The sequence below is a fragment of the Podarcis gaigeae genome (genome assembly GCF_964106915.1).
Source record: "Podarcis gaigeae genome assembly, chromosome: 5".
Classification (NCBI taxonomy): domain Eukaryota; kingdom Metazoa; phylum Chordata; class Lepidosauria; order Squamata; family Lacertidae; genus Podarcis; species Podarcis gaigeae.
This window is the reverse complement of record NC_139681.1, coordinates 51,335,436-51,359,152: the sequence shown is the minus strand read 5'-3', so window position 1 is coordinate 51,359,152 and position 23,717 is coordinate 51,335,436. Positions and strand designations below refer to the sequence as shown.

At 43.0% G+C, this 23,717-nt stretch overlaps 1 protein-coding gene and 1 long non-coding RNA gene across 4 annotated transcripts in view; one reads left to right on the top strand and one right to left on the bottom strand.

Moving 5' to 3' along the window:
- AFAP1L2 (actin filament associated protein 1 like 2) overlaps positions 1-23,717 on the bottom strand; it is a 73,984-nt gene that overhangs the window by 8,300 nt on the left and 41,967 nt on the right. For all 3 annotated transcript variants that reach the window (XM_083741252.1, XM_083741253.1, XM_083741254.1), the window contains exons 2-11: positions 17,384-17,512; positions 15,536-15,613; positions 13,563-13,657; positions 10,394-10,484; positions 5,583-5,788; positions 4,095-4,274; positions 3,070-3,159; positions 1,589-1,673; positions 939-1,043; positions 603-814 (exon numbers count right to left, since the gene is read on the bottom strand). In XM_083741252.1, the coding sequence (XP_083597378.1) occupies positions 603-814; positions 939-1,043; positions 1,589-1,673; positions 3,070-3,159; positions 4,095-4,274; positions 5,583-5,788; positions 10,394-10,484; positions 13,563-13,657; positions 15,536-15,613; positions 17,384-17,512 (1,271 nt within the window). The remainder of the gene's footprint in view (positions 1-602; positions 815-938; positions 1,044-1,588; positions 1,674-3,069; positions 3,160-4,094; positions 4,275-5,582; positions 5,789-10,393; positions 10,485-13,562; positions 13,658-15,535; positions 15,614-17,383; positions 17,513-23,717) is intronic.
- Positions 1,659-2,100, top strand: LOC310845840. The gene is made up of 2 exons (XR_014564994.1): positions 1,659-1,791; positions 1,847-2,100. It is a non-coding gene; the product is annotated as an uncharacterized lncRNA (long non-coding RNA).

The window sequence follows — 23,717 nt, the reverse complement described above, 5'->3', positions numbered from 1 at the left end:
TTCAGAAAACATTTCAGGTGTACAATATTCCAATCAGAGGGCGGGGTAGGGATTCAGTATTCACTTACTATTCTGACTAGTAAGTGCTGCTTTCCTGCCTTGAGTGTTTCTTTGGATGAAAAAGCAGAATAGACGTCTATTCATTTAATAAAAATAAGCTGCCTGGTTAGCTGTTTAACATCTTTTTGCATAGCATTTTGTTCAGACTGGCTGCATTCAGGTGTCACACTAAGCCATGGTTTATGACAACATATACAAGTACAAGCAGGCTGCAGTGAGCCTTGCTTTAGAATGACATGTGAAGCAGGTTATAATGCTGTAAGGAGAAGTGTTGAATGAAATCTACAAACAATTTTCATGGTTTTTTAAAATAGAAGTGAAGAAAATCAATACATTGGGGGCACACTACTCAATGAAATCAGCTTCAGGAATGAGGCAGATTACCCCAAACAGGCTATGTACATAAGAGAAAATAAATCTACACCAATAGCTATGTTCCCTAGGCTGAACCATTCAATTGTGTGCACTATAGTAAGTTGCAATGAGTAGTTGTGTTGCTCATAAATGTCACTCCTACTTCTAAAGAAGGTGGCAACCCGTACCTCTAACATGGCCCGTTCCTCTCCATTATGCAGGATACGGAATGAGTAGAGATGATCAGGAGTTGGGTCTGGGATAATTTCACAGCCCGTCAGGTTGAGAGGCTGCTGAGCAGTTTTATTTCTGTTCTTGTCCTGGTAGAAATGGAGCTGCCCATCTTTCACATGACACCACCGAGATCTCCACTGGCTGTTCACAAGGACATTCAGGTACGCTGCAAAGAAGGAGATGCTCCCTTAGTGACATCTAGGTCACCCTCTACGCTGGTCTTTCCTGCTAGTCACAGAGACCCAAATGAAATGCAAATGTTTCACAAGGCTTTGTTTTGGGTTGCTTACTACATGTATCCAAAGACCTTTCTGGACTGTCCAGCATGGCAGATTTCTTCCTCCCAAGGTTCATCAGGTTGCTCAGTTTTAAACCAGACGTGCCCTTCTTCTTAACTATAAATAAGAAGGAATAAACAAGCCATATACAAAGCTGTACTTCTGAATATCTAATGCAATGGCCAGGAGACACATTACACACAATTTGCATCTGATGTTTGTGTGCGGAATCTTGCTTGGTGCAATTTAAGAAGAGACTCATATAAGCGGCAGCATTAATAATGTACACTTACATGACCCACATCAGTTATGAATAAATGTGTTACTTTAATGAGCCAGGCATTAACTCCCTTCTACAACTACTGGTGGAAACAAAAAGGGGGCAGAGTACCGTAGTGCTGTTCTCATCTCAGTCCCTGGAGATTCCTGGCTTTCCATGAATAGAGGTATGAACGCAGCAGGCTATTAAGCTACAACCATATAGTATGTCATTTATAGATGGGACAAGTGGGGGCCATTCATATGTCATGTGTAGGAAGGCTCTAGTCAATTCAGTAACAACCAGGCAACCGGCAAGCTCAGTTTGACTTATCAGAGGCAAGTGCACTATTCCATCTTCTTTTCACTCGACAACCACATTATCTTTTTTGAATGGCTATTACCGTCTTTGGTTTCTGTCAGTTCTGTGTGACCATCAGTGCTGCTTCCGCTTTCTGATGCCACTGAGTACCTCTCAGACGTCTCCACCTGCAGACAAGAAGCAGGGATGAGGTCCACAGCACCAGTGATAGAACAGCAGCATAGTAATGGCTGAAATGCTGCTCTCTCCGATGAGAAAACCCCTTTGCATTCGTGAAAATTAGGGGTTGCCTAAATAATGTCAGAAACTAGGGTTGCTACAAAAGAAAACATGAATGTAGGCACATATCCATAGCTGAGGAAACAAAGACCCATTCACAAACTATGATTATTCCACAGGGCACAACATAAAGATGGATGCTATAGAGGCTCCTCTAGCTCTTGGGAGAACCCCTTTGTTTTGCTGCGTGTAGTTGCTCTGGTTGGACACAGTCTTCCTTATTCATAATGGCTCCTGTTGTTTTCTTTAAAGCTTTCTGAAGTAAATTCAGGCAGCCATATTTGTGCCAACTCAAAAAATAAAATTATACACGAGGATTTTATCTTCCGTCCTCATTGCCCTATGCCGTGAAGCTTTCTAGCTGTGAATGTTTCTTTGTGGTTTACGTTCGCATATATAGCTCCTGCCTCAGTTGTACATCATCAGCACATGTTCATTTACATTGTGGCAAGCTGTGAGAAACAGAATGCTGCACTAGGTGAGCCATTGGCCTGTTCAGCAAGCTCTTCTTATGTCACAATTTCCCCACCCCTAATTTATCTGGATCAGGCCCAGTGCTTGATGACTTTAATTTTGCGCTCAGTAAACCATTAGAGCTTGAAACTCTGGAACAGTCAGTCTACAAAGAAGTTCTCGTTTCACCTGATGCTTTGGGGATATCTAAAATTCTAGCCTTATTTAAAGAATACTCTCATTTGGATTTGGCCAGGATTAAATCTATAAGCTTCCTAGAATTAGATTTATGCTTGAAACAAACTTAGGGGGTGAGGGAGGGAGTAGCTATAAAAGAATTGCTGATGTTAAAAGAATGCAAAAATGGCTTGACACTGAGCCAGTTGTGCTTTAATCAGAAAACAAGTGGTTTGTTGGGTTTTCTTCAAGTGCAAGTTTCAACCACATTCCTGTTTTGATGGTGGGAGTGACTTCCTGTATATTAATCAGAAGTATTTTTAAAAAACTTAAAATAATTTGATGCAACAGGAAAAAAATTAAGCTGCTCTTTGAACATCACTTTTGTTAAGACATAAAACATACCTGAGGATCCAATACTTTGGCCACCTCATGAGAAGAGAAGACTCCCTGGAAAAGACCCTGATGTTGGGAAAGATTGAGGGCACAAGAAGAAGGGGATGACAGAGGACGAGATGGTTGGACAGTGTTCTCAAAGCTACCAGCATGCGTTTGACCAAACTGTGGGAGGCAGTGGAAAACAGGAGGGCCTGGTGTGCTCTGGTCCATGGGGCCACGAAGAGTTGGACATGACTAAACAACAACCAAACATACCTTGGGATAGCTAAGTCTCTGGGAGTCTGGGACATACTGGTTGCCTTCCCCTTGCCCATCTGGATAGAGACCGCTTGTCTCCTGGATCACCTATGGTGTGAGAGAGAGAAGCTGTGAGCAAGGCCTCATCCTGCGGCCATTTATATCTTTCTGTTCTACAGTATACATTCTGCATTTAACTGACACACAGCTAAGTTCATAGAAAGCCTCTCTCGTTAACATGCAGAAAAGCAGAGGTCCCTCAAAAGCTCTGGTTGAGAGAGGAGCCTCGAATGACCATATAAACCAGGGATGGAGAACCTCTGGCCCCTCACAGGTTGTTGGGTTCCCTGCTCCCATCTGGCCCAGCCAACATGGCCAAGGGTCAGGGATGATGGAAGCTGCAGTCCAGCAACATCTTCTGAAGCACAGGTTCCCCATCCCTGGCATAAAGAAGGCACAAAAGTAAATGACAATCGAAAGTAAATGACAAAAGAAAATAATCCAAAGGAGGTTGGGCACTTCTTCTCTTTTCTATAATGGAGTTCCATCTGAGGAAGGAGCTGAGCTCTTACTGAAGAAAGACTCCCTTCATTACTGCTGGAAGGGGTTGGGTTAGAAAGTTCCCCTTCCCCCTCCTACGTGCAAAGGGGAAAAGGGATTTTCTCAGTTGTGCTCAAACAGAAAGGATCCTTCTCTGAATAAAGGCCCCCTTGCGCTTGTGGAAGAGCTGCATTTGGATGTAACCTAGAGATGGTAGCAACACCATGACATCCTGAGAAATATTCTTTAGCATAATCCTGTGTAGGATTAATCCACATAATCCACCTCGGAAGCGGCCTTGTACCAGGTCAGGCTCTTTGTCCATTGAGGTCAATACTCTCTGCTCTGAACAGCAGCAGCTTTGCAGGGTCTCGAAATCTTAAGTAGTTAAATTCTGGGCCAGAACTTGAATTCTGTGCTAGCATGGTATGACAGTGGGCACATTAAATCCACACAGCCTGGGGACAATGGCAGAATTTGTCAAGAGAGATTGGTCCACTCACCCTGAGCCACTGCTCTGCCTGGTCTTTACTCTGCAAGCCCAGCACAATGACATCTGAGTTCATGGGGATGATCTTCAGCTTATGTTCCTGCTTCCTCACGTTCTTTTCCTTGTGGATGACGCTGCACCCCAACAAATTAACATCCAGCTGGGGATTTTGGTCCTTGGAAGACTTGTAGCACTGGAAATAGGAGGAGTCAGGTGGTTTAATGGAAAGTAAACAAGAGTCGTTGCCTACTGGCAAAAAATCTAAGAAAGGACAGAAACTTGACATTGAAATAATAGATTGGAATAGTTCATAGTAGTAAATAATTGTGAGCCCCAAATCCTAAGGTTTCTGAATAGATACATAATTCTATATGTTTCAGGCTTCACCAACCAGACAACCTCCAGATATTGCTGGACTCCAGCATGATCAGCAGTGCTGTGTTAGCTGGAGCCTGGCAAAATCTAGAGGGTGTCAGGCTGGTGAAGGCTAAGAATATATAAGGAAGAATTTAGAATGGATGGGGACTACTGAGAAGAAATCCAAGATATCAATCCGGAACGGAGAGGAAGACTTCTACCTATTTTCATAGTTAATGCCCAGATGTTTCATGTGGGTGAACAAACAGCAGTCTGTAGCAGTGGTACAGAGAAGATTAAAAAAATTAGCGAAGGAATTACTAAGTAAAATTCCCCGAATCCCACAAAACGGGAATAGTGGGGACATTCCCAAACTTTAAGTCCTGTTATACAGCCATAATACTAACAGCAGAAAGGGAACAGCATTGGGTTTTCCCTTGCTTGCACTCTGAAACATTCATAGAGTAGGTACTTTCTGCAGTGCAGATGTTAATAGCAGGCATTGGAGGTGGGCAGCTGAACTCCTGGAAATGGCAAACCTATAGTCCCAGCAGATCTTCATACCAGTCATACACTTCTCCCATCCAGACACACCTTCACTCACCCATAGTCCAAGGCTGCATCTACTCTGCCCCCTGCGGCAGCTTCCCATTACCTGTTATGAACCTCTCCAACTGGCAGAGCTCCAGGATGCTCCCTCCTGTGCCGTTCCTTTTCCCAAATGCCTGCTCTGCAGGAACCACCAGTCACAGAACCTCTCCCACACTGCTGCCAAGAATAGCAACTTCATCACATTAACACTTATCAGCAGCAGCAATGGTGAATATTGATTCTAGTCTTTGATGTTAGTCCTTTGGGAGGACGGGAGCAATGCAAATGTAACAAACTAAGCAACTAACACCATGCATGTAAGACAAGTTTTAATTCATCAATTGAAAGTAAATAGGGGAGCAGACAGTATAACCCAAAGTCATGTCCTGCTTGGGGGCTTCCCATAGGGATCTGGGATTTTGAACAAGATTGAGCTTTGGTCTTACCCAGCAAGGTTCTTCTTGGGCTTTGAGGAACATCTAGATAGAGCTCTTAGGAATTGCTCTGGCTTTGAGAAAAGGTATATTAGACATCCTGTTCCCTGCTTGCTTACCAACAATCTGTTGTCCTTAATGACGCAGAGCTGCTTGGCCCACTGGCCCAGCCATTTTTTTCTCCAAAGGAAAGCACAGATCCGGGCATCTTTCATGAGTTCAATGGAAGCTTCAGGGGAAGGCCACTGGTGAGGGGCTGACTTGCCTTTGCTGCTCTCTTCTTCATCATAGGATTCATAGGAGCTGCTGACTGCTTCCCCATCATCTGCATCCATGGGGGCAAAAAAACATCATTATAAGCACTTCCGGGTGACAAAGCCATGTGTTTCTTCCATGTTCCATTAGGCAAGCTGGAGAACAATTACAGCATGCATGAAAGAGACACAAAAGTAAAAGGCAAGGAGGTCTAAAGGCCTGCAAAGTTTAAACAATCAGACCTGCTCCATTGAAAAGGCCATTTTCCTTCAACTTCTGTCTGTCTCCCACACACTAAGATCAGCATTTACAAGCCAGAATCAGATCTCAAGCTAGCCATCCAGAGCCAACCCCAAACATTTTGCTGTCTGAGGTGAAGGACAAGATGGCGCCTTCCTGCCATTTCATGAACAGGAGCCAACTTGACAGACAGTCGAACTTTTCTTCACTATGGTGGATTGGATAGCATCCTCTCTGCCCTGGAGAACAGCAGGTTAGTCTGAGGGTATAGGACAGGCCCTGTGGCACACACAGCTCTGTGTTCCAAAGATGGGAACAGTCAAGGAATGGCTCCCAGCATCTGCCTACTGAGGCAGTTGTTTCACTTTGCCAAATGGGAGAGCTGGCCCTGCAGTGGTCATATCAAACAATGCAGGAATCATATAAAATTTTGTTTTGAATATGTGAAGCTGCAATGATTGATGAAACCCTAACTTCTCCTGAAAGGTGAAATGCTTGAATGGTATTCCCAGAAAAAGGTTCAATGCCCTGTTAATACATTTCAGTTCTGCTCAGCTTTCCAGATGCAGCAAATGCATTGGATGGAATGCATATTTACAAATGTAAATGTAAATATTTGCACAATCTGCACATTTTGCTGGGAATATTTTGCCTGGCTAATTAATAAAAGCCAAGCAGCAGTGCTGCAAGGTAATCTCACAATCATACAAATTGTTTGAGGTTGCAAGGATGTGGCCACCAAAGACTTTCATTTTACAACTTTGGTACAGACACACCCAGCTCAGTCTCCTACTACAGACACATTCCTCAAGTGCTATCAAATGTTTTCTGTAGGTTTTATACACCCAGCTGAAAAAGCATAGGACTGTGGAGGGTGTGCAAGCTGTTATCTGCCAAATGTCAGTTGCTGCTCCCTGAATATCAGGCAGATAACAGCTTGCAGCAACATTCTGAAAAACAGGTCCAAAATTCATACATATGCTCACTCCAGTCAGCATATGGAGAATGACCAATGGGCAGAACCACGCCAAAAGAAACTTAATTTGAAATTTAATTTCAAACAACTGACAAATGGCAAAAATTGTAAATATTTGTTTAAAACAGTGGAAACCATGATACAAAATAGACAGCAAATTAAAAATGAATTAGAAGTTATAAAGCTGCAAATTATATAAAGTTGAGTACACGAATAGTTGAAACAGTTACAATGAGGCTACTCTGCAGAAGTAATATAAAGCTGTTTGCATAAGCTGCTTAAGGCATCTAAATTTAGCGCCCTCCCTCCAATCCAGCAAATTTAGAGGCAATAAGAAAGTTTCACTACATTATAAAGGCATTCCAAAGCAATATAGGGGAAGTTAAATGAGATATAGGCTATTCCACAGTATTGAGATAACTTGATCACAGAATGGAAATGATTCATAATATAAAGGCACAAAGAACAGAGCAGTTTCTAAGATCCCTGCAGATCATTGACAAATTCCAGACTTTTGTGCATCTCCCCAAAGCACCATGTCTTCAGCACTCAGGAGAAATGCTATTAGGAGAAGGGGAAAGGAAATAATATTGGCCAAAAGATCAGATTAGAAAGCAGACTTTGAGTGAGAAACATCAAAAAGGTACCCCCAAATAGAAATGTATTAAAGTAGTAAGATATTCCATTTCCAATTAGGTAAAAAGTCTGTGTTGTTCCAGCACAGGCTTGAATGGGTCACAGAGGTAATTATCTAGGTTGTTCCCTCTTGTTTTCAATTGGATTATAGAGTAACCTGAATTTACTCATTCAGGTGATGCTATCAGAGAACTGGCAGCTGAGTCACCTATCTCCAAAGCAAGATATAGGGCTCGTGGCTGTGTTTAATCTCATTTGTATGGTAGGAAGAATGATCCATGTAATGAAGGATGCTTAGCCAGCATCTTAGCCAGCTCTTCCAGACTCTGGCCTAGGCACAAGATAATCATGGCTTCCTGAAACCAAACTTCGGCTCATTCAATATGTGGATCTGCTCCTTCTGTACCAGAACCCAGAAAGAAATTCCAAAAAAGAATTGATTCTATTCAATCCTCTTTTCTTTCTCTGCAATACACTGTTACGGCACCCTCATTGTAAAACAGTGATCTCTCTCTCTGTCTGCCTGCCTGTCTGTCTGTCTGTCTTTGTGTCTCTATCTCTTTGTATTCAGCATTTAATTCTGAGCCTATAGCTCCAGCACCATTCCACTTGCTTCGTTTTGTTTTGTTTTTTTAAACGGTCGCATTTGTTCTCTAAATTAATATCACTCATTTCATCCCTGGCTTCTGTGTTGCTTATTACCAAGCAAGAATATTTGTCTGCTTATGTCCTGCCCTGAAGTCCACTGAAGTTGAAGTGCACGGAAATGACAAAAGCATTTTGGAATAAGACTTCTGCTTCCACAGGTAAGATTGGCTACCAACATCTACTGTTCTGTAGCTGCCTACTAAGAGATCATGCCTGGCTAAGAGATCACAAAGGAACAGACAGCAACTTTCCAATCCTTTATCACCCCTTGCCACACATATGCATTCAGGATGAGAATGTGATCATGCGGTGATCCTTTAACCATGTATCAATGGTGAAAGACCATCTTTGTTGATATGACAAGGAAGTCAATGCATGAGTGGTAAGTTTTGAAAACATGCCATACCCATAGTTATTGTGGCATATATTACTCCCTCAGTAACCTGCAACCCTGGTCTGGATCCAGTAGCTGCAAGCCTACCGTAAAGACCTGCACAAGCACACATGGAAAAGAAAGAGAAGGAGAGAGAGGAAGAAAGAAAGAGACCTGCAAATGAACCTCACTGATCATTAAATTCTTTTAGAAGGAGAAAGCATAATTTATATGATGAACTATGAAATAATTAAAAACAGTCTGCTTAGAACAGTCTCTTTTGCCAAAAACTATGGTGATAAGCACCATAAATAAAAACACTTGCAAATTCAGTTTGAATAATTACAATTCAGTGTTCAGCCTTTGTGGTACCACTCAGTTCCATTATATATATCTTTTTAAAAAATAAACTATTGCAATTATTTTACAGCTCATGACAATGCCAAAGGTAGTAAATACCAGTTGCTGGAAACCACAGGAGGGGAGAGTGTACTACAATATGCAGTCAACAAGGAAACAAAGGACCCATACTGGTACCTCGGGTTACAAATGCTTCGGGTTACAGACTCTGCTAACCCGGAAATAGTACCTCAGGGTGAGAACAGAAATTGCGCGCCAGCGGCACAGCAGCAGGAGAAGGCCTCATTAGCTAAAGTGGTACCTCAGGTTAAGAACGGTTTCAGGTTAAGAAGTGACCTCTGGAACGAATTAAGTATGTAACCAGAGGTACCACTGTATATGTAACAGTTTATTTGTATTTGATGTGATTTGTTTTTTCTTTTGTTCTTTTTGTGGTGAATGTTTTCAATAGTTAAAATCAATAAAGATTAAATTGCAAAAAAAAAAGGAGGGGAGAGTGCTCTTGCAGAGGGTTTCCCAGAGGCATTGGGGTGGCCACTGTGAGAGCAGACTAGATGGGCCATTGGCCTGATCCAGCAAACTCTTCTTTTATGGGTCACCACTGCATTGTTGCACTGATGTAGAAATGCTCTCCATTTACTGCAGGGATGTCATAAATCGTTCTTTAATACATCACATACCACAGTTGGGATTCACTATTATTCCACACATATTATAAGAGCTCTGTGTGCATGAGGAGATTCTGTGTCTGAAATGAATAAGCACAGAAACTGGTAATGGTCACAGCCTAAGCATATCTGGGTTTACTCCAAAATAAAACCTACTAGTTTCAAGAGATATGCCTAGGATTGCAGTGTGAGAACCTCAACAATCCTCTTACATCCTCTTTGGTGTGGTAACTTATGATTAATCATGATGTCCATCCTAGGTGCTATAGAGTGATGTATGTGCAAAAAAGGGGGGGAGGAAAGCTGGCCAAATAAATTCAGTCTGCTCTTCCAGAGACTGGAGCCTAGACCTTCTCTAGAACATGCTTGTTCACATCAGCAACAGAAAACAAGACGGTTGCTATTCACTTTTATAAAGACACTACAATCCTTACCTTTCTCACTGAGCCCTTATTCAGTCAGTAAACCTTATTGAGCCAAGGACAGTTTTGGTGTGGAGATCAGGCTGAAAATGTAGCATCAGTGACTGACCATGTTCAGCTCTGACTGAACTCAACATCTTCACTTGTCAGCAACCTCTTAAAAATCTTTGGATACAAGAATATCCCTTTAAATTCTCTGGTATTAAACTGACAGTGTGACAAACACTAAACATACAGATTATAGATCACATTTCCAATATTTGTATCTGAGTGCTTTATTTATTTATTTTCCAACGCAGTTGCATTGCCTATTTCTAGAAGTAATGAAATACTTGGGAGCACACCTACGTACCAATCAGTGAGACACCAAAGGGCTCAGCTTCTTCATAGTATCCTTCTGGAGACTCAGTTTTGGATCCTGAATGTTGCTGTGCTTCTGAAATCTGTGGAATGCAAACAATAGCTAGAAAATGTGTAGATACAGACCCACAGTTCTGAAATAAATTTTCACGACGGTATCTGTAATTCAGAATAAGGAAGAATTGAGAGCAAGGTTCAAATTCCACAAAGCTGGAAAACCGGAAGCTAATGCTGAGGCCTTAACAGTTGTGCCCAGTGAACAGTGTCACAAATTGTGCTTGCTTACAACATACTCTCCATGCACACACACATTTCTTTGGTCCTTCAGGCTCAAATCCAGATGGGGAAGACGAAGTGCCTAGGTCTAGCAAAGGCACCCCACATCATTCTAGTCCTCTCTGTGTGTGACATCCATGGTTCTATGGTGTGCCTAAGGAATATGTGGTGCTGGGTGTACATGCAAGGTTACGGTGTGTGTGGTTGTGGGTTGTGCTGGGCAGTCCCCAGAACAGTTTCTCAGGTTTCCCAAGGTGCCCACAAGCCCAAAAAAGTTTGGCAATCCAAGGTCTAATCACTGCTCTACACTGTCATGTTCCACAGCTAGTGAAATAGGCACTGCTCATAGCATCCTCTAGATGGCTTCCATTAAAAATATCGTCATACTGGCAAAATCCCTGCTTCAAAATTTAATCTGTGTGTGTACCATATTATTTTGCCTAGTTAAGAAACGCCTTGCTGAATCAGACCAAAAATTATTAAATTGTTGTGGTCCTCTTAAGTTTTGCTGAAACCACAATAAGCCACACCTAAGGAAACCAAGCAGAGGCCTAACAATGGAACACTAAATGGATAGCATACAGTAAGTAGGCAAAATAGAGCTGTCCCTTATTTCTTATTTAAAGCTGATCTTATAACTGGAGAATTGTATTTGAGTTTTCCCTTTGCAAGAGTAATTTTGATGGTGATGGTGATGGGAGTCAAGTTTAGAAATACACCAGACATTTTCAAAGCCAGTATAAGTGAAAAAGGAAATAGATAAATAATATTGGAGTAAACCAACACTTTCAAAAGATTCTAAGCACTGGAAAGTCCCTGGATGGCTGCCAAATCTATCCTAATGTGCAGCCCAAAGCTGAGGGAAGAAATCAAGACACAAAATATTTTGGAAAGCATCCCAAAGGACAAGCTAAAAGTCAATATTTTCAGGATAAACTGCCTAGAGAGGGAAACTGCCATGAACTTTTTAGGGGTCCCAACTCCAGATTCCCGAAGGCACCTCATTTTCTGCTCCTCCACAGGAAGAGTTGTGTATGTGCTCCTACCTAGACAAGTTGTGTAAGAATCTCCATGCACTAGCATTGGCAATTTACTTTGCATATTCCTTTCGAAACAGGCAGCTGGAGAATAAGGACCCCAGAACCTTGCATGTGCCCCATCCTGTCTGCAGCTGCAGCTTCGTCTAGCCTGCAAGGCTAGGCATTACCCATTCCTAGTTACCACCAGGAACAAAGATATAACTGGCAGCTTTTCTGTGGCATGTAATTGCTAGTAGCGATAATATGAATACTATGAATTTGGTGCAGATCGAATTTATCCTCACATCTACAGAGAGAACCATGACTGATGACGTGACAAGTATGTATTTGAGGGTATCCTTCAGCATCTTCTAGTGACCTGCCCTTTTCCCAGTCCGTGATGACTTCATAGCATGAGATAGATGCACTTTATTTCAGAAGAAAATCCCCACTTAAAGAAGATCTGATGCTTTTGAAACAGAGTTCACTACACTTGGTTCCACCAGTGTTGGGACAGCTTTTAATATTTTAAATATTAAATGATTCAAACCATTTAAAAATGAATCTTTGCCAATGAATCTCATTTGTTGCTGACGTTTCATCTTACAACACCATTTCAAAGATGATGCAGCTCAAGATAACCACAAGATTCTCCATGTAGACAAAGACACACACACCTCTTCCAATTGCCAGTAGATAGAAGTATATAGTGAACCTGCTCACTTGAGTATACAGAATGGCAGATATGTGATTCAAGGAACTTGTCTCCATTGGTACCTTGGCAAAATATTGACTCACCTTTGCAAAATGGTAAAATGAAAAGTAATACCCAATAGCATAAAGGTCAGCTTTTTTTCTTGCTTTTTTTTGCAATAATGGTGAACATTTTGGAACCTGGTTAAAGATTTAAGTGCTTAAAATCCAAACTGGAAAATAAAGCCAATTTCTTGATGGGGGCCAGGTGGGAAACACGTCCCTGAGTTGCAGCTATTGCATGCTGGCACTGAAGCCAAATAACATCATACTTTGTAGAAAGATTAAAACATCCAAGTTCTGCCTATGTTTATGAAATAAACTGCAGTATTTTCCTATACAGCAAAATGAAGTTTTGGATGAGGGGAGAAGAAAGTGACTACTGGTCATTGTTTCTTTCTAACAATGGACTAGGTGGTGCGATAGATGCATCTGGTCCCAACCTGGCGCCCTTTGGATGTTTGGGATTACAACTCCCACCAGTTCCAGTCAGCACAACCGTGCTCATGGGAGTTGTAATCCAACCTATGAGGAAGGCTGCTTTAATGAGTTAAAAGTGTCATTCATTCTTTTCTTCCAGAGACACAGAAGGTTGCATCCAATGTGAGTTCTATTCAGAGCTGAACCACTGAAGTTAATAGACATGAATTAGAATTGTCTATTCATTTCAGGGTTGTTAAACTACAGTTTCCTATTGTTTCTGAACTGCAAAACTGGTTTAATCCTACTACAAACCTGGCTCTGATTCTGGGTTGACATCTTGGGTCTGTAATTGACATTAAACCACATCATCATGCAATTTTTGAAGATGAAGCAAGACCAATGGAGGAAACCGTATTGCAGAGATGTTGACACGTGTGTGTGTGTGTGTGTGTGTGTGTGTGTGTGAGTTGCCAGTGCCCATAATGCTGTAAGTGCTCTATTAATGTTTAATAAATATTGATGTATCATTTGAGAGAGAAAAGGCAGCTCTAGGATTTTTTCAGACCTCTGTATCTTACATTACAACTCACTCCAAAGGGTACTAAATTCTATCCCAGAAGATGAATGGCACTTGCATTATTGTTATGCAGATTACGTTGAAAGGAAGTAAATGAACAAACAAGAACTTACTATTTTTGAAGGTGGGAGGTCTGGCAAACTCTTCTGAGGTGGAGACAAATGCTGTTCCACTTCCCCATTGGTCAAGGAGTCTCTGCAACCCAACACTGCGGCCCAAACAGAAATAACAACATGGAAACAGTCCATCACATAGACCAAGCTCAGAAACATTCTTGGATGCTATGCTTTTGTTTTGGAGGAAGCATTGCATTAAATTAGAGAGCATATTACAGACCACAAAAATGGCATTTGATACCATCTCCAAGAATATGGCGAAAAAGCGGCTAGGGACACACTTTCTTGCTAGTTGTGGGTTTGCTGGCACATATTTGCTTGACACTGCAAAGACCAAGATGTCTTAAAAATAATCTGTCTACTTGCAGGGCAAGGCTGATGTCTATATTGAGCAGTCCTAAGTATTCACCCTGTCATTACTGTTGGTTTTAACTTGCAGGGGCACTTCAGTCTTTTCCTAAATCCAAGCAAACAGAACTCACACTGAGAAAGAGCTACAATCTCAGCAGGTGGGGAAATACTCCCAGCCAATTTCCAGCTAGTTGGCAGGTGAAGTGCTGCCTCCATAATCCTGGGATCCATGGAGTATTAACAACCTAGGGAGGTGTGGAAAGGTAGTACAGGGATCTGGCTATATTGGCACTGGAGGAAAGAAGCTCACTTCTCCTCTGCAGGGCCTGACTATGAGTGGAAACAGACGACTGCTAATCACACAGTAGCTGCTTAAAACCACATGACTCTTGCTTAAAGATTTCACACAAAAGCACATATGGAAAGGCAGTGACCCACAGACTTCAGAATGGCTGCAGGGGGCTTTTGAACATAGGTAATCCTAGGCAACATAAACAGTCCTGCCATCCAGGGGCAGCTGGGGGTGAGGGCACTGTCATGCAGCAGGGCTCCCCCTTAGTGGTGTCACTGTGCTCACTGGGAGGGAGAAGAGGGACACATCAGGGAGATCACTGCTGTGCTGGAGCAGTGGCTGGAGGGCCCTACTGGTTCTGCCACTGCATCTGCACAATGCAGACCTCCCTGCCACCTCACCTCTGCCTGTAAGCACAGTGGCGCCTTTCTACACCAGCCATTCTCCCCCACACTGCCGTCTTCAAATATGGTGGTAGAGATAGATGCACATTCTCATCCATGCACATATAGAAGAAGCAATTCCATGTCTGAAGTGGCCCTATGATGCCCACAAACAGCCCCAGCAAGCCTGCCACTCAAAGTGGAAGCACAGAAACCGGCCCTGGAAAGACGCGCATGAATTTTGCTGCATAAACATACAATATAAGATATTAGAAGCACTGTTCTTTTCAGACTAGCTGGGAAGCCAGAACAACAGCTGCACATCCACATCCTGTCATGGGGGTAATAGGGTTCTGGTGTAAGGCTGCGAGCAGCAAAGCAAAATCCAGAGCACCCAGTGATGTTATTAGCCAAGTAAATTGGCTAATAACATCTGCCTCCCTTCCCTTGGCTTCTTAGATTTCCTGATCTTTGTTTCTACACATCTTAATTAAGAGGCACCTGAAAGCAGCTCTGCGTCCTGCATTTCTCCATCTATATCTGCATGTCAAACCCAGGGAGGGTTGCTGCTAAAACTAAAATGGATCAGTGAACATGGGCAGATTTTACCATGTCTGTCTGGAAGATGGGTAGAGGAAGCACAGACTTAACAGTGAATTGGTACTGTGAGTTGGATGGTGTTTCTTTAAAAAAACGATACATGTGATCCTTTCATGCATAAGAAGCACATTCAGCAGCGAAATGGGGAAGGGCCATAGCTCAGTGGTAGATGATGTGCCTTGCATGCAGCAGGCCCCGGTTCGATTCCCAGCATGTCCAGGTAGGGCTTTGAGAAACTCCCCTCTGAAATCTTGGAGGGCCAATGCCAGGCTGTGTAGGTAATACTACACTGACCTAGATGGACCAATGGTCTGACTCTGTATAAGGCAATCTTACATTCCTACCTTTGTCTGGTTTCTCTGGTTCACCGTGTTGCTTATTGATGGTGACTTTGTTCATGTAAATGTATTCCTCATCACCACCTATGAAGCGAAGAATATAAGCTCATTATTCTCTTGCGTATACTTGCACTGCATAGAAAATCATGCATTGTACAGCAGAGCATCTCGAGCAAAGCATCTCCTGGAGGAATTTTTAAACCATTTGCTTGGTCAGAATGGATATCTGTCCATCTATTTATTTATTTTTTAAAAATATATTATGATCAGAGGAGGCTTGTTCTACTGACTTAGCTCAGTGGCGCCTTAACTGACATTGCTCTTGCACAGTTTATCTTGATTGCAGCTAAGAAGCTCTGCACTTGCCACCCCTGGCGGTGGAAGTTTCTTAGAGAGACTCAGCCCTTTCAAAGTTTATCTTCTTATCATTCTTGCAAATTAGATTCAGAAAATCTTGAATGAATTTAAAAATACATTGAGATTAAGAGCAAATAGAACAACAGCTCAGTTGGTTAGAGCATCATGCTGATAACACCAAGGTCACAGGTTCAATCCCTGTAAGAGACAACTGCAGATTCCTACATTGCAGGGGGCTGGACTAGATGGTCCTCAGGGTCCCTTCCACCTCTACAATTATATAATTATACGAAATGAGATTAGCTTGATTCAAGGGCTTTTATATTCACTTCTTTTCTCATGTACCGTATTTTTCGCCCTATAGGATGCACTTTTTCCCCTCCAAAAATGAAGGGGAAATGTGTGTGCGTCCTATGGGGCGAATGCAGGCTTTCGCTGAAGCCTGGAGAGCCCCACCGCCAGCCCCACAAGCTCAGGGGACAGCGGGGAGGCGGAACGCCGCCATCCCGCTGTCCCCCGACTTTGTTAGAAGGCTGGCGGGGGGGGGGAGCAGCCTGCTCCTCCCCGTCGCCAGCCCCGCAAACTTGGGGGACAGCGGGGAGGCGCAGCGCGCCATCCCGCTGTCTCCCGACCTGGTTTGGAGGCTGGCGGAGGGCTTCCCCCTCCCCCAGCCCCGCAAGCTCCCAGAGCAATGCCAAAGCTGCACGCAGCTTCAGCATCGCTCTGGGTCCCGTTCTGGGGGCTGGGGGAGGGGGAAGCTCGGGCTTCTCCCCCCCAGCCCCACGCCTGGGGGAAAAAATATTTTCCCCCCCTTTATTTCCCCCCCCCCCAAAATCTAGGTGCATCCTATGGGCCGGTGCGTCCTATAGGGCGAAAAATACAGTACATTTAGGTACTGCATAGCAATTTGACAGAACAACCAGCACACATTGAATGTACTGGACTTTTGGAACACGTTTTCTGTGTACCCATTTGTGCGTGTGCGCACGTGTGCATGTACAAATGCATGGGTAGACAAACTAAGGCCCGGGGGCCAGATCCGGCCCAATCGCCTTCTAAATCCGGCCCATGGGCGGTCCAGGAATCAGTCTGTTTTTACATGAGTAGAATGTGTCCTTTTATTTAAAATGCATTCTCTGGGTTATTTGTGGGGCATAGGAATTCGTTCATTATTATTTTTTATTTTTTTATTTTATATAGTCCGGCCCTCCACAAGGTCTGAGGGACAGTGGAGCGGCCCCCTGCTGAAAATGTTTGCTGACCCCTGTACAAATGCATGCACTGCACATATATTCCTGCTACCCAGGACTAACTCTTTGTGCAAAAAGTAGACTTCAGATTGTGACACAATAAGTAACTTTCCCTTTAACAAAAGTTTTTACGTGCAATTGGGGAGGCCGTAGCTTAGATGCAAAAGTAGACCAGTATCGGTATCAGCAAATGATAGCTCTGAGAAGCTCTTCTGAAATTAGCGCCCTTTTACACAACTGTGCTTACCACTTGATTTTGTGCACAGCCTAAGGAGGTCAGTGAGGAAGCCTTTTTTCACAACGGCAGTGCTGCTGAGGTTCTCCTTGTCCAGTATCTTCAGAAAATCTTCAAGTTCTGTAAGCAGTTGCTCCAGAGCTGAAGTAGACATAAAACAGATTTGCAAATGCTATTATGCCCTGTACAGTGGTTAAATATATAAAAGGGATTTATAGCGATCCTTGAAGAACCCAACATTTCTTTCATCAGTTTGCATTTTAAACCAAAACCTATACTTTTAGAATCAGCCACTGTCCATTTTACCTTACATCTCATGCATTAAATGCAAAATATAACAGCTTGGGACCAGTTTATCTGCAAGATCGCCTTACCCCTTATGTCTATTCAACTGCTTTGATGAATGGAAAGGGCACTGTTAAAGGAGACTCTTGATATTCCATCCACACTTACGGGAAATGGATCTTTTAGCTTGGCAACACTTTTCCTTTGGAACTCCCTGCCTCCTGACATCAGGCAAGTGCCTTCACTGTATTCTTTGCAGTGCCTGCTTAAAACATTTTTACTGAGGCAAAAATATCCAGACACACAGAAGTTACATGTGTTTTACCTCTTTTTTTACTACTGTCGATTTCAATCCCCTTTTGAACATTTTTAAATACCTGCTTTTAACTTTTATTCAGAATTTTAATGTTTTATTTTATGTTTTCATAAACCACTTAGAGGTTTTCTCTCAATAAAGCGGTATATAAATTTTATTAAATAAATAAATACATGCAAAAGATACTTTTGGACCAAATTTTTGACTCTCTATACTAAGAGTTGCTGGACTACCCGAGTCTTGCAGGAGATGATTCAAACTTTTCTTTTGAATGCTGGAATCTCAACCAACATTAACAACCTTTTCAGTATGTGCACACATAAAAATGACTTAGTACAAAACATGTGAAATGTAAGATGTGAAATTTCTCTTGTTCAACACTTGGTGCGAACCTTTTCTTTTCTTACACCCGTTGGATATGCTACTAGCAATAACAGAGATTGGATTGAACATAACACATTCAAAACGCTTCACTATAATCCACAAGCCAGTCCTTTGCTATTTGTATTCCATTTCATCACCCTTCTAACAATGCTCAAACACAGGGAAGATGGCAACATGAGAGACAAGGCCCTAATACTATTAGCTGGGACAATTTAGACAGCTGTGAGTGAAACAGATCTCTGGAACGCTTGCATGATTTAACAAATTTGATTCCCCCAAAGCACCATCCTTTCCCACAAAACAATGCAACATTTATTTGTACGGAGAGATGAACACCTTACGGACAGAATGACTTCTAAAAGTTGACCCAGGTCAGTGTTCTTCAAACGGAGCTATGAATAACATTTCTCTGCATCTACAAATCTAGCCCAACAAACCTGAAGGGGAGATTTTCCCAGACCCTCCTTTCCATCTCTTCCTCCCCTCCTCTTCCAAACATCTGTCTAAAACTTTCTGAGCTGGCACCATTCATTTCCCTAGCAGACTGCCTTGGCAGAAGGCACTTCACTTGCAACTGCTCCATTCTTTGTCTGCTACAGAAAAATCAACAGACCAGCTGATCATTCGGTGCCGGTTTAGAGTAAGCATTCAAGTTGCTGAATGGTGGGTGCTGCTGGCTTTTTGTGGATTTTCCAGCCCATCCTGCCAGGCCCATTCCAAGGCTTACAGGGGTCGGCTGCTGCTGTAGGGAAAGGGAAAGTAGATTTGTGATGACAGAAGGAGAAAGCTATTCTCTCCAACTGTGAAAAGAAACAGATGTGTTGGTAGGGGCTGCCGAAGCAGCTGGATGACTTTTAGGAGGACAACGGATCTTCCAAAGGGAACAAAACATGCACTGATACAGAAAAGCAGGCCCTCTGGTGCTACCCACTCGCCTGAGACCCCAGAGAAGAATAAAGACAATGGTGAATTATCCACAGCAGAAGGAGAGGGATCGTTACGCTCCTTGGTCTGCGCCAGTCGCCAGTGAATTCAACTTAAGCAAAATCAGAGGCGTATTTCACAAGATGTGTTGAATTTTTGGGGTGGGGTGGGGGTGGGGAAGGAGCACTGATCTTGAACTTGTTTTATCTTTTTAATTTGTGAAATACAGTAGGTCGCTATAGAAGGCAATTAGGTGGAAACAGCCATTTCCCATTTTGTTTCTAATTTCTGGCCATGTGGCTATTAAATAAGAATGATCTGGAAAATGAATATTATTCTGTTCCTGTGGTCTTTTAAAAAAATGCACAATATTAGTCACCAATTGACATTTTTAGCACAAAATTATCTTTTTAAAAAACCATGCGGCAAATGAACTCTACTCTACCTCTGCGGATGCGGTCTTAAACGGATGTGCACTTTTAGTCATCAGTTACAATTTTTATCACAGAGAAACAACATCTAGGCTTTTCCCCAAGTATATTTGTCTACTATGGCATGAGGTTGTGAGATCTTGCACTGCAAATTATACAGTGAGGGGGGAAAGTATTTGATCCCCTGCTAAATTTGCCCATTTGCCCTCTGACGAAAGAATGACCAGTCCATAATTTTAATGGTAGGATTATTGTAGCTGTGAGAGACAGAATAACAACAGGAAAACCCCCAGAAGCCCAGAAGACAAAAGTCAGAGATTGATGTGAATTATAATGAGTGAAATAAGTATTTGATCCCCTATCAACCAGCCAGATGTCAGGTTACCTGGTATCTTCACTGTATGTAACGAGCTGAGATTAGAAGAACCTGCTGTAAGGGAGAGGTCTTACCTGTAATCTCAGCTTGTTAAGACACCTGTCAACAGAAGCAATCAATCCAGCAGATTCCAAAGTAGCCACCATGACCGAGACCAAAGAGGTGTCCAAGGATGTCAGGGACAAGATTGTAGACCTGCACAAGGCTGGACTGGGCTACAAGACTATTGCCAAGCAGCTTGGTGAGAATGTGACAACAGCTGGTGCAATAATTCGCAAATGGAAGAAACACAAAATAACTGTCAACCTCTCTCGGTCTGGGGTTCAATGCAAGATCTTATCTCATGGAGTTGCAATGATCAGGAGGAGAATGGTGATGAAGCAACCCAGAACTACACGGGGGGAACTTGTCAATGATCTCAGAGCAGCTGGGACCATAGTCACCATGAAAACAGACATACTATGCTTTGGGGGTGTTTTTCTGCTAAGGAGACAGGACACCTTCACCGCATTGAAGGGACAATGGACGGGACCATGAATCATCAAATCTTTTGTGAGCACCTCCTTCCCTCAGCCAGGGCATTGAAAATGGGTCGAGGATGGTTATTCCAGCATGATAATGACCCAAAACACACGACCAAGGCAACAAAGGAGTGGCTCAAGAAGAAGCACATTAAGGTCCTGGAGTGGCCTAGCCAGTCTCCAAACCTTAATCCCATCAAAAATCTGTGGCGGGAGCTGAAGGTTTGAGTAGCTACACATCAGCCTTGAAATCTTACTGACTTGGAGAGGATCTGCAAAGAGGAGTGGGACAAAATACCTCCTGAGATGTGTGCAAACCTGGTGGCCACCTACAAGAAACATCTGACTTCTGTAATTGCCAACAAGGGTTTTGCCTACCAAGTACTAAGCCATCTTTTGCAAAGAGATCAAGTATTTATTTCACTCATTACAATACACATCAATCTCTGACTTTTGTCTTCTGGGTTTCTGGGGGTTTTCCTGTTGTTACTCTGTCTCTCACAGCTACTATATACCTACCATTAAAATTATGGACTGGTCATTTCTTCGTCAGAGGGCAAACAAGCAAATTTAGCAGGGGATCAAATACTTTCCCATCTCACTGTATAAGCTCAACACTGACAATATATACCAGGAAACACAGACAGACTGAGAAAGACTCAATAAAACATGGTTTACTGGAACGTTGGATAATCAGTTTTGTTTGTTTCTTTGTTTGTTTAATTTTTATACCACCCTTCATCCAAAGATTTCAAGGCAGTTCACAGAAGATTATGATGCAGAAATCTGCAATAACAAGACAGAACTTGCAACGCTAAATAATGTAGATACTTCTCTAGTCAGTTTCTTTTTTATATAAAAGGAAGTTGGTTGTTTATTTATTACATTTATATCTCACCTTTTCCCAGGGAATTTATGGCATTCCCCGATATGACCCTGCATTCAGATTATCACCAGATCCCAGTCAGCTTACTTTTACCAATGTTGTTGCATCATGTGCATTTAGACTGGTGGTGAAGGGAGTTTTTTTCTCCATTAGGGACCCCTGGCCCACAGAAAACACAATGCTCGGGGCCTGCTCCAGCCTTGTCAGGTGAGCCAGACAGAAACAGCTCTCAAGGGCATTTTCAAAGCCTATTTGAGAAGCCTTCTAAGCATTCCTCCCTATTCTGGTCCACATGATTCAACATTGGCCAACTGGTCTCCCTTTGGGCTGTCTACTCCTCCCCCTGAACCCCCTGCCAAAGCTTCACTGCACAGTGACCACAGACTTGAGCCAACTCTACCTGTATCTGAACAAATTCTCTCCTGTCACACACACCGACACATCTGCCTAACAGTACTTGTGGGATGTGTGCTTGTGCTTCAGCACTGCTTCCCAGAGACTTCAGAGCTGGCTGAATTTACTGAAAGACCAGAGGTAACACTGTGGACCAGATACAACCCATGGACTGAATACCCACCTCTACTCTAGGCTATGCCTGTGGAACCCAACGGTCAACTCTGCATGCACACAGGGGAGCAGGATCATGGACCCTACGTGTGCACTCCCAGGTCTTCAGCCAGGAACTATGGTTATGCCAGGGTTCCCAAATACATACAGGCCTTAGGCATCTACAGTTCTAAGTGCTTCACTCCAGTTCTTTCATTCCACATGACATGCAGAGGTCAGGACTGACAGGCACATCAAGGCTGAGGGCTGGGGCCAGTGGACAAAATCCCACTCCTTTCCATGCACTGATTGAACACATGAACAGGAGAACATGAAAGCAAGGTTTAGGTGAGTTGTTGAAAAGTAGTAAGATTTCAACCAAGATGACAACTGAAATACCCTCAATAACCTGGCCCAGTCCAAAACACCCTAGCTTAACCAAGTTCTCCCAACCGTTTATGGTTGCCCACTAGGCTCTAGTACATGGATGTGGACCCTCAGACCAAATGCTTCCATGGGTTTCCATTTGGTCCTCAGGACTCTCCCCAGCCCACACCCCTCATCAACACTCCTTGGGTGCTTTTGCCTAGCTGCAATATGTCCTTGCAGTGTGATAATGCCTCTTGCTTGCCCGCTGCGAACTACCCAAGCCAAGCCAACTAGAATGGATGAGGAAGACAGTATCTATTGTTCACAGGACATCTGCAGGAGAGCACACAGAATTCCTTCCTCCCCCTCCACCCGCACAAGGGACTTTCCAATCTCAAAGCATCCATCAAAAAAAATATTAGCCTTGTCAGTTTCAACAGCCAAGAATCTGTGGAAAGCATAGCATTTGTCCAAGGTACAGAATTTTGCAGTTTAGGTGCTTTGAGGAAAATGTGAGAATCTTGCAACAAAGGGGGCAAACTTGGGAGAAGTGCAACACATCACAAAGCAACAAATGAACATCTAATATGCATTTATTGTGCAATAATGACGGTGAAAGCAATTCCAGCAACTCTAATCATACCTCAGAAAGATTTAATGTCTGGTTTTGGAAACTCCTATTTGAACAGTTTGGCCTTGTCTTCCTATACAACATGAAACATGGGGAGGGAGACAATGGGCCTTGTTGCTTGTGGGCAGAGTGCCCAACTGCTGAACCCAACCAGCACAATATGGGCCATTCTGGAAGTCTGGACAATCATCTTATTGATGAACTGTCATCTCTAAACCAGGAACTCTGAACTTTAAGTAAGAGACAGCAGAAAAGGCAGACAAGGCTTTCCAGTTTGCTGAACAAATGACAGACTGGCTCCCCTCCTCCTTCACAGGGTGGTGGGAGGACTCAAGAAGCGGAAAAGAGAAAAGAGAGAAAGTGCTTGAAAAATGCCCAGAAGGCTCAATGAAGGAACGGCACTCCTGTCCCCTGCTCCCACACTATGAACAATCACATTCTTCCAAGTGCCTTATTGCAATGCTCAAAATTAATATAGTGAGATCCTTCATAAATAAGTGACTCCCAGTTTTCCATTCTGAGCCTTTGCTTGTAGTTTTGCTCGGGATTCAGATCACAGCACAGGGAGGGTTCCCCAGATTAACATCCTTAGCCTGAGGTTTGAATTTTTGACTGGAAGCACACTTCCCCTTCTTAACAATGCTTCTTCTTTTTTTGCTAGAAAGCTTGACATCCGA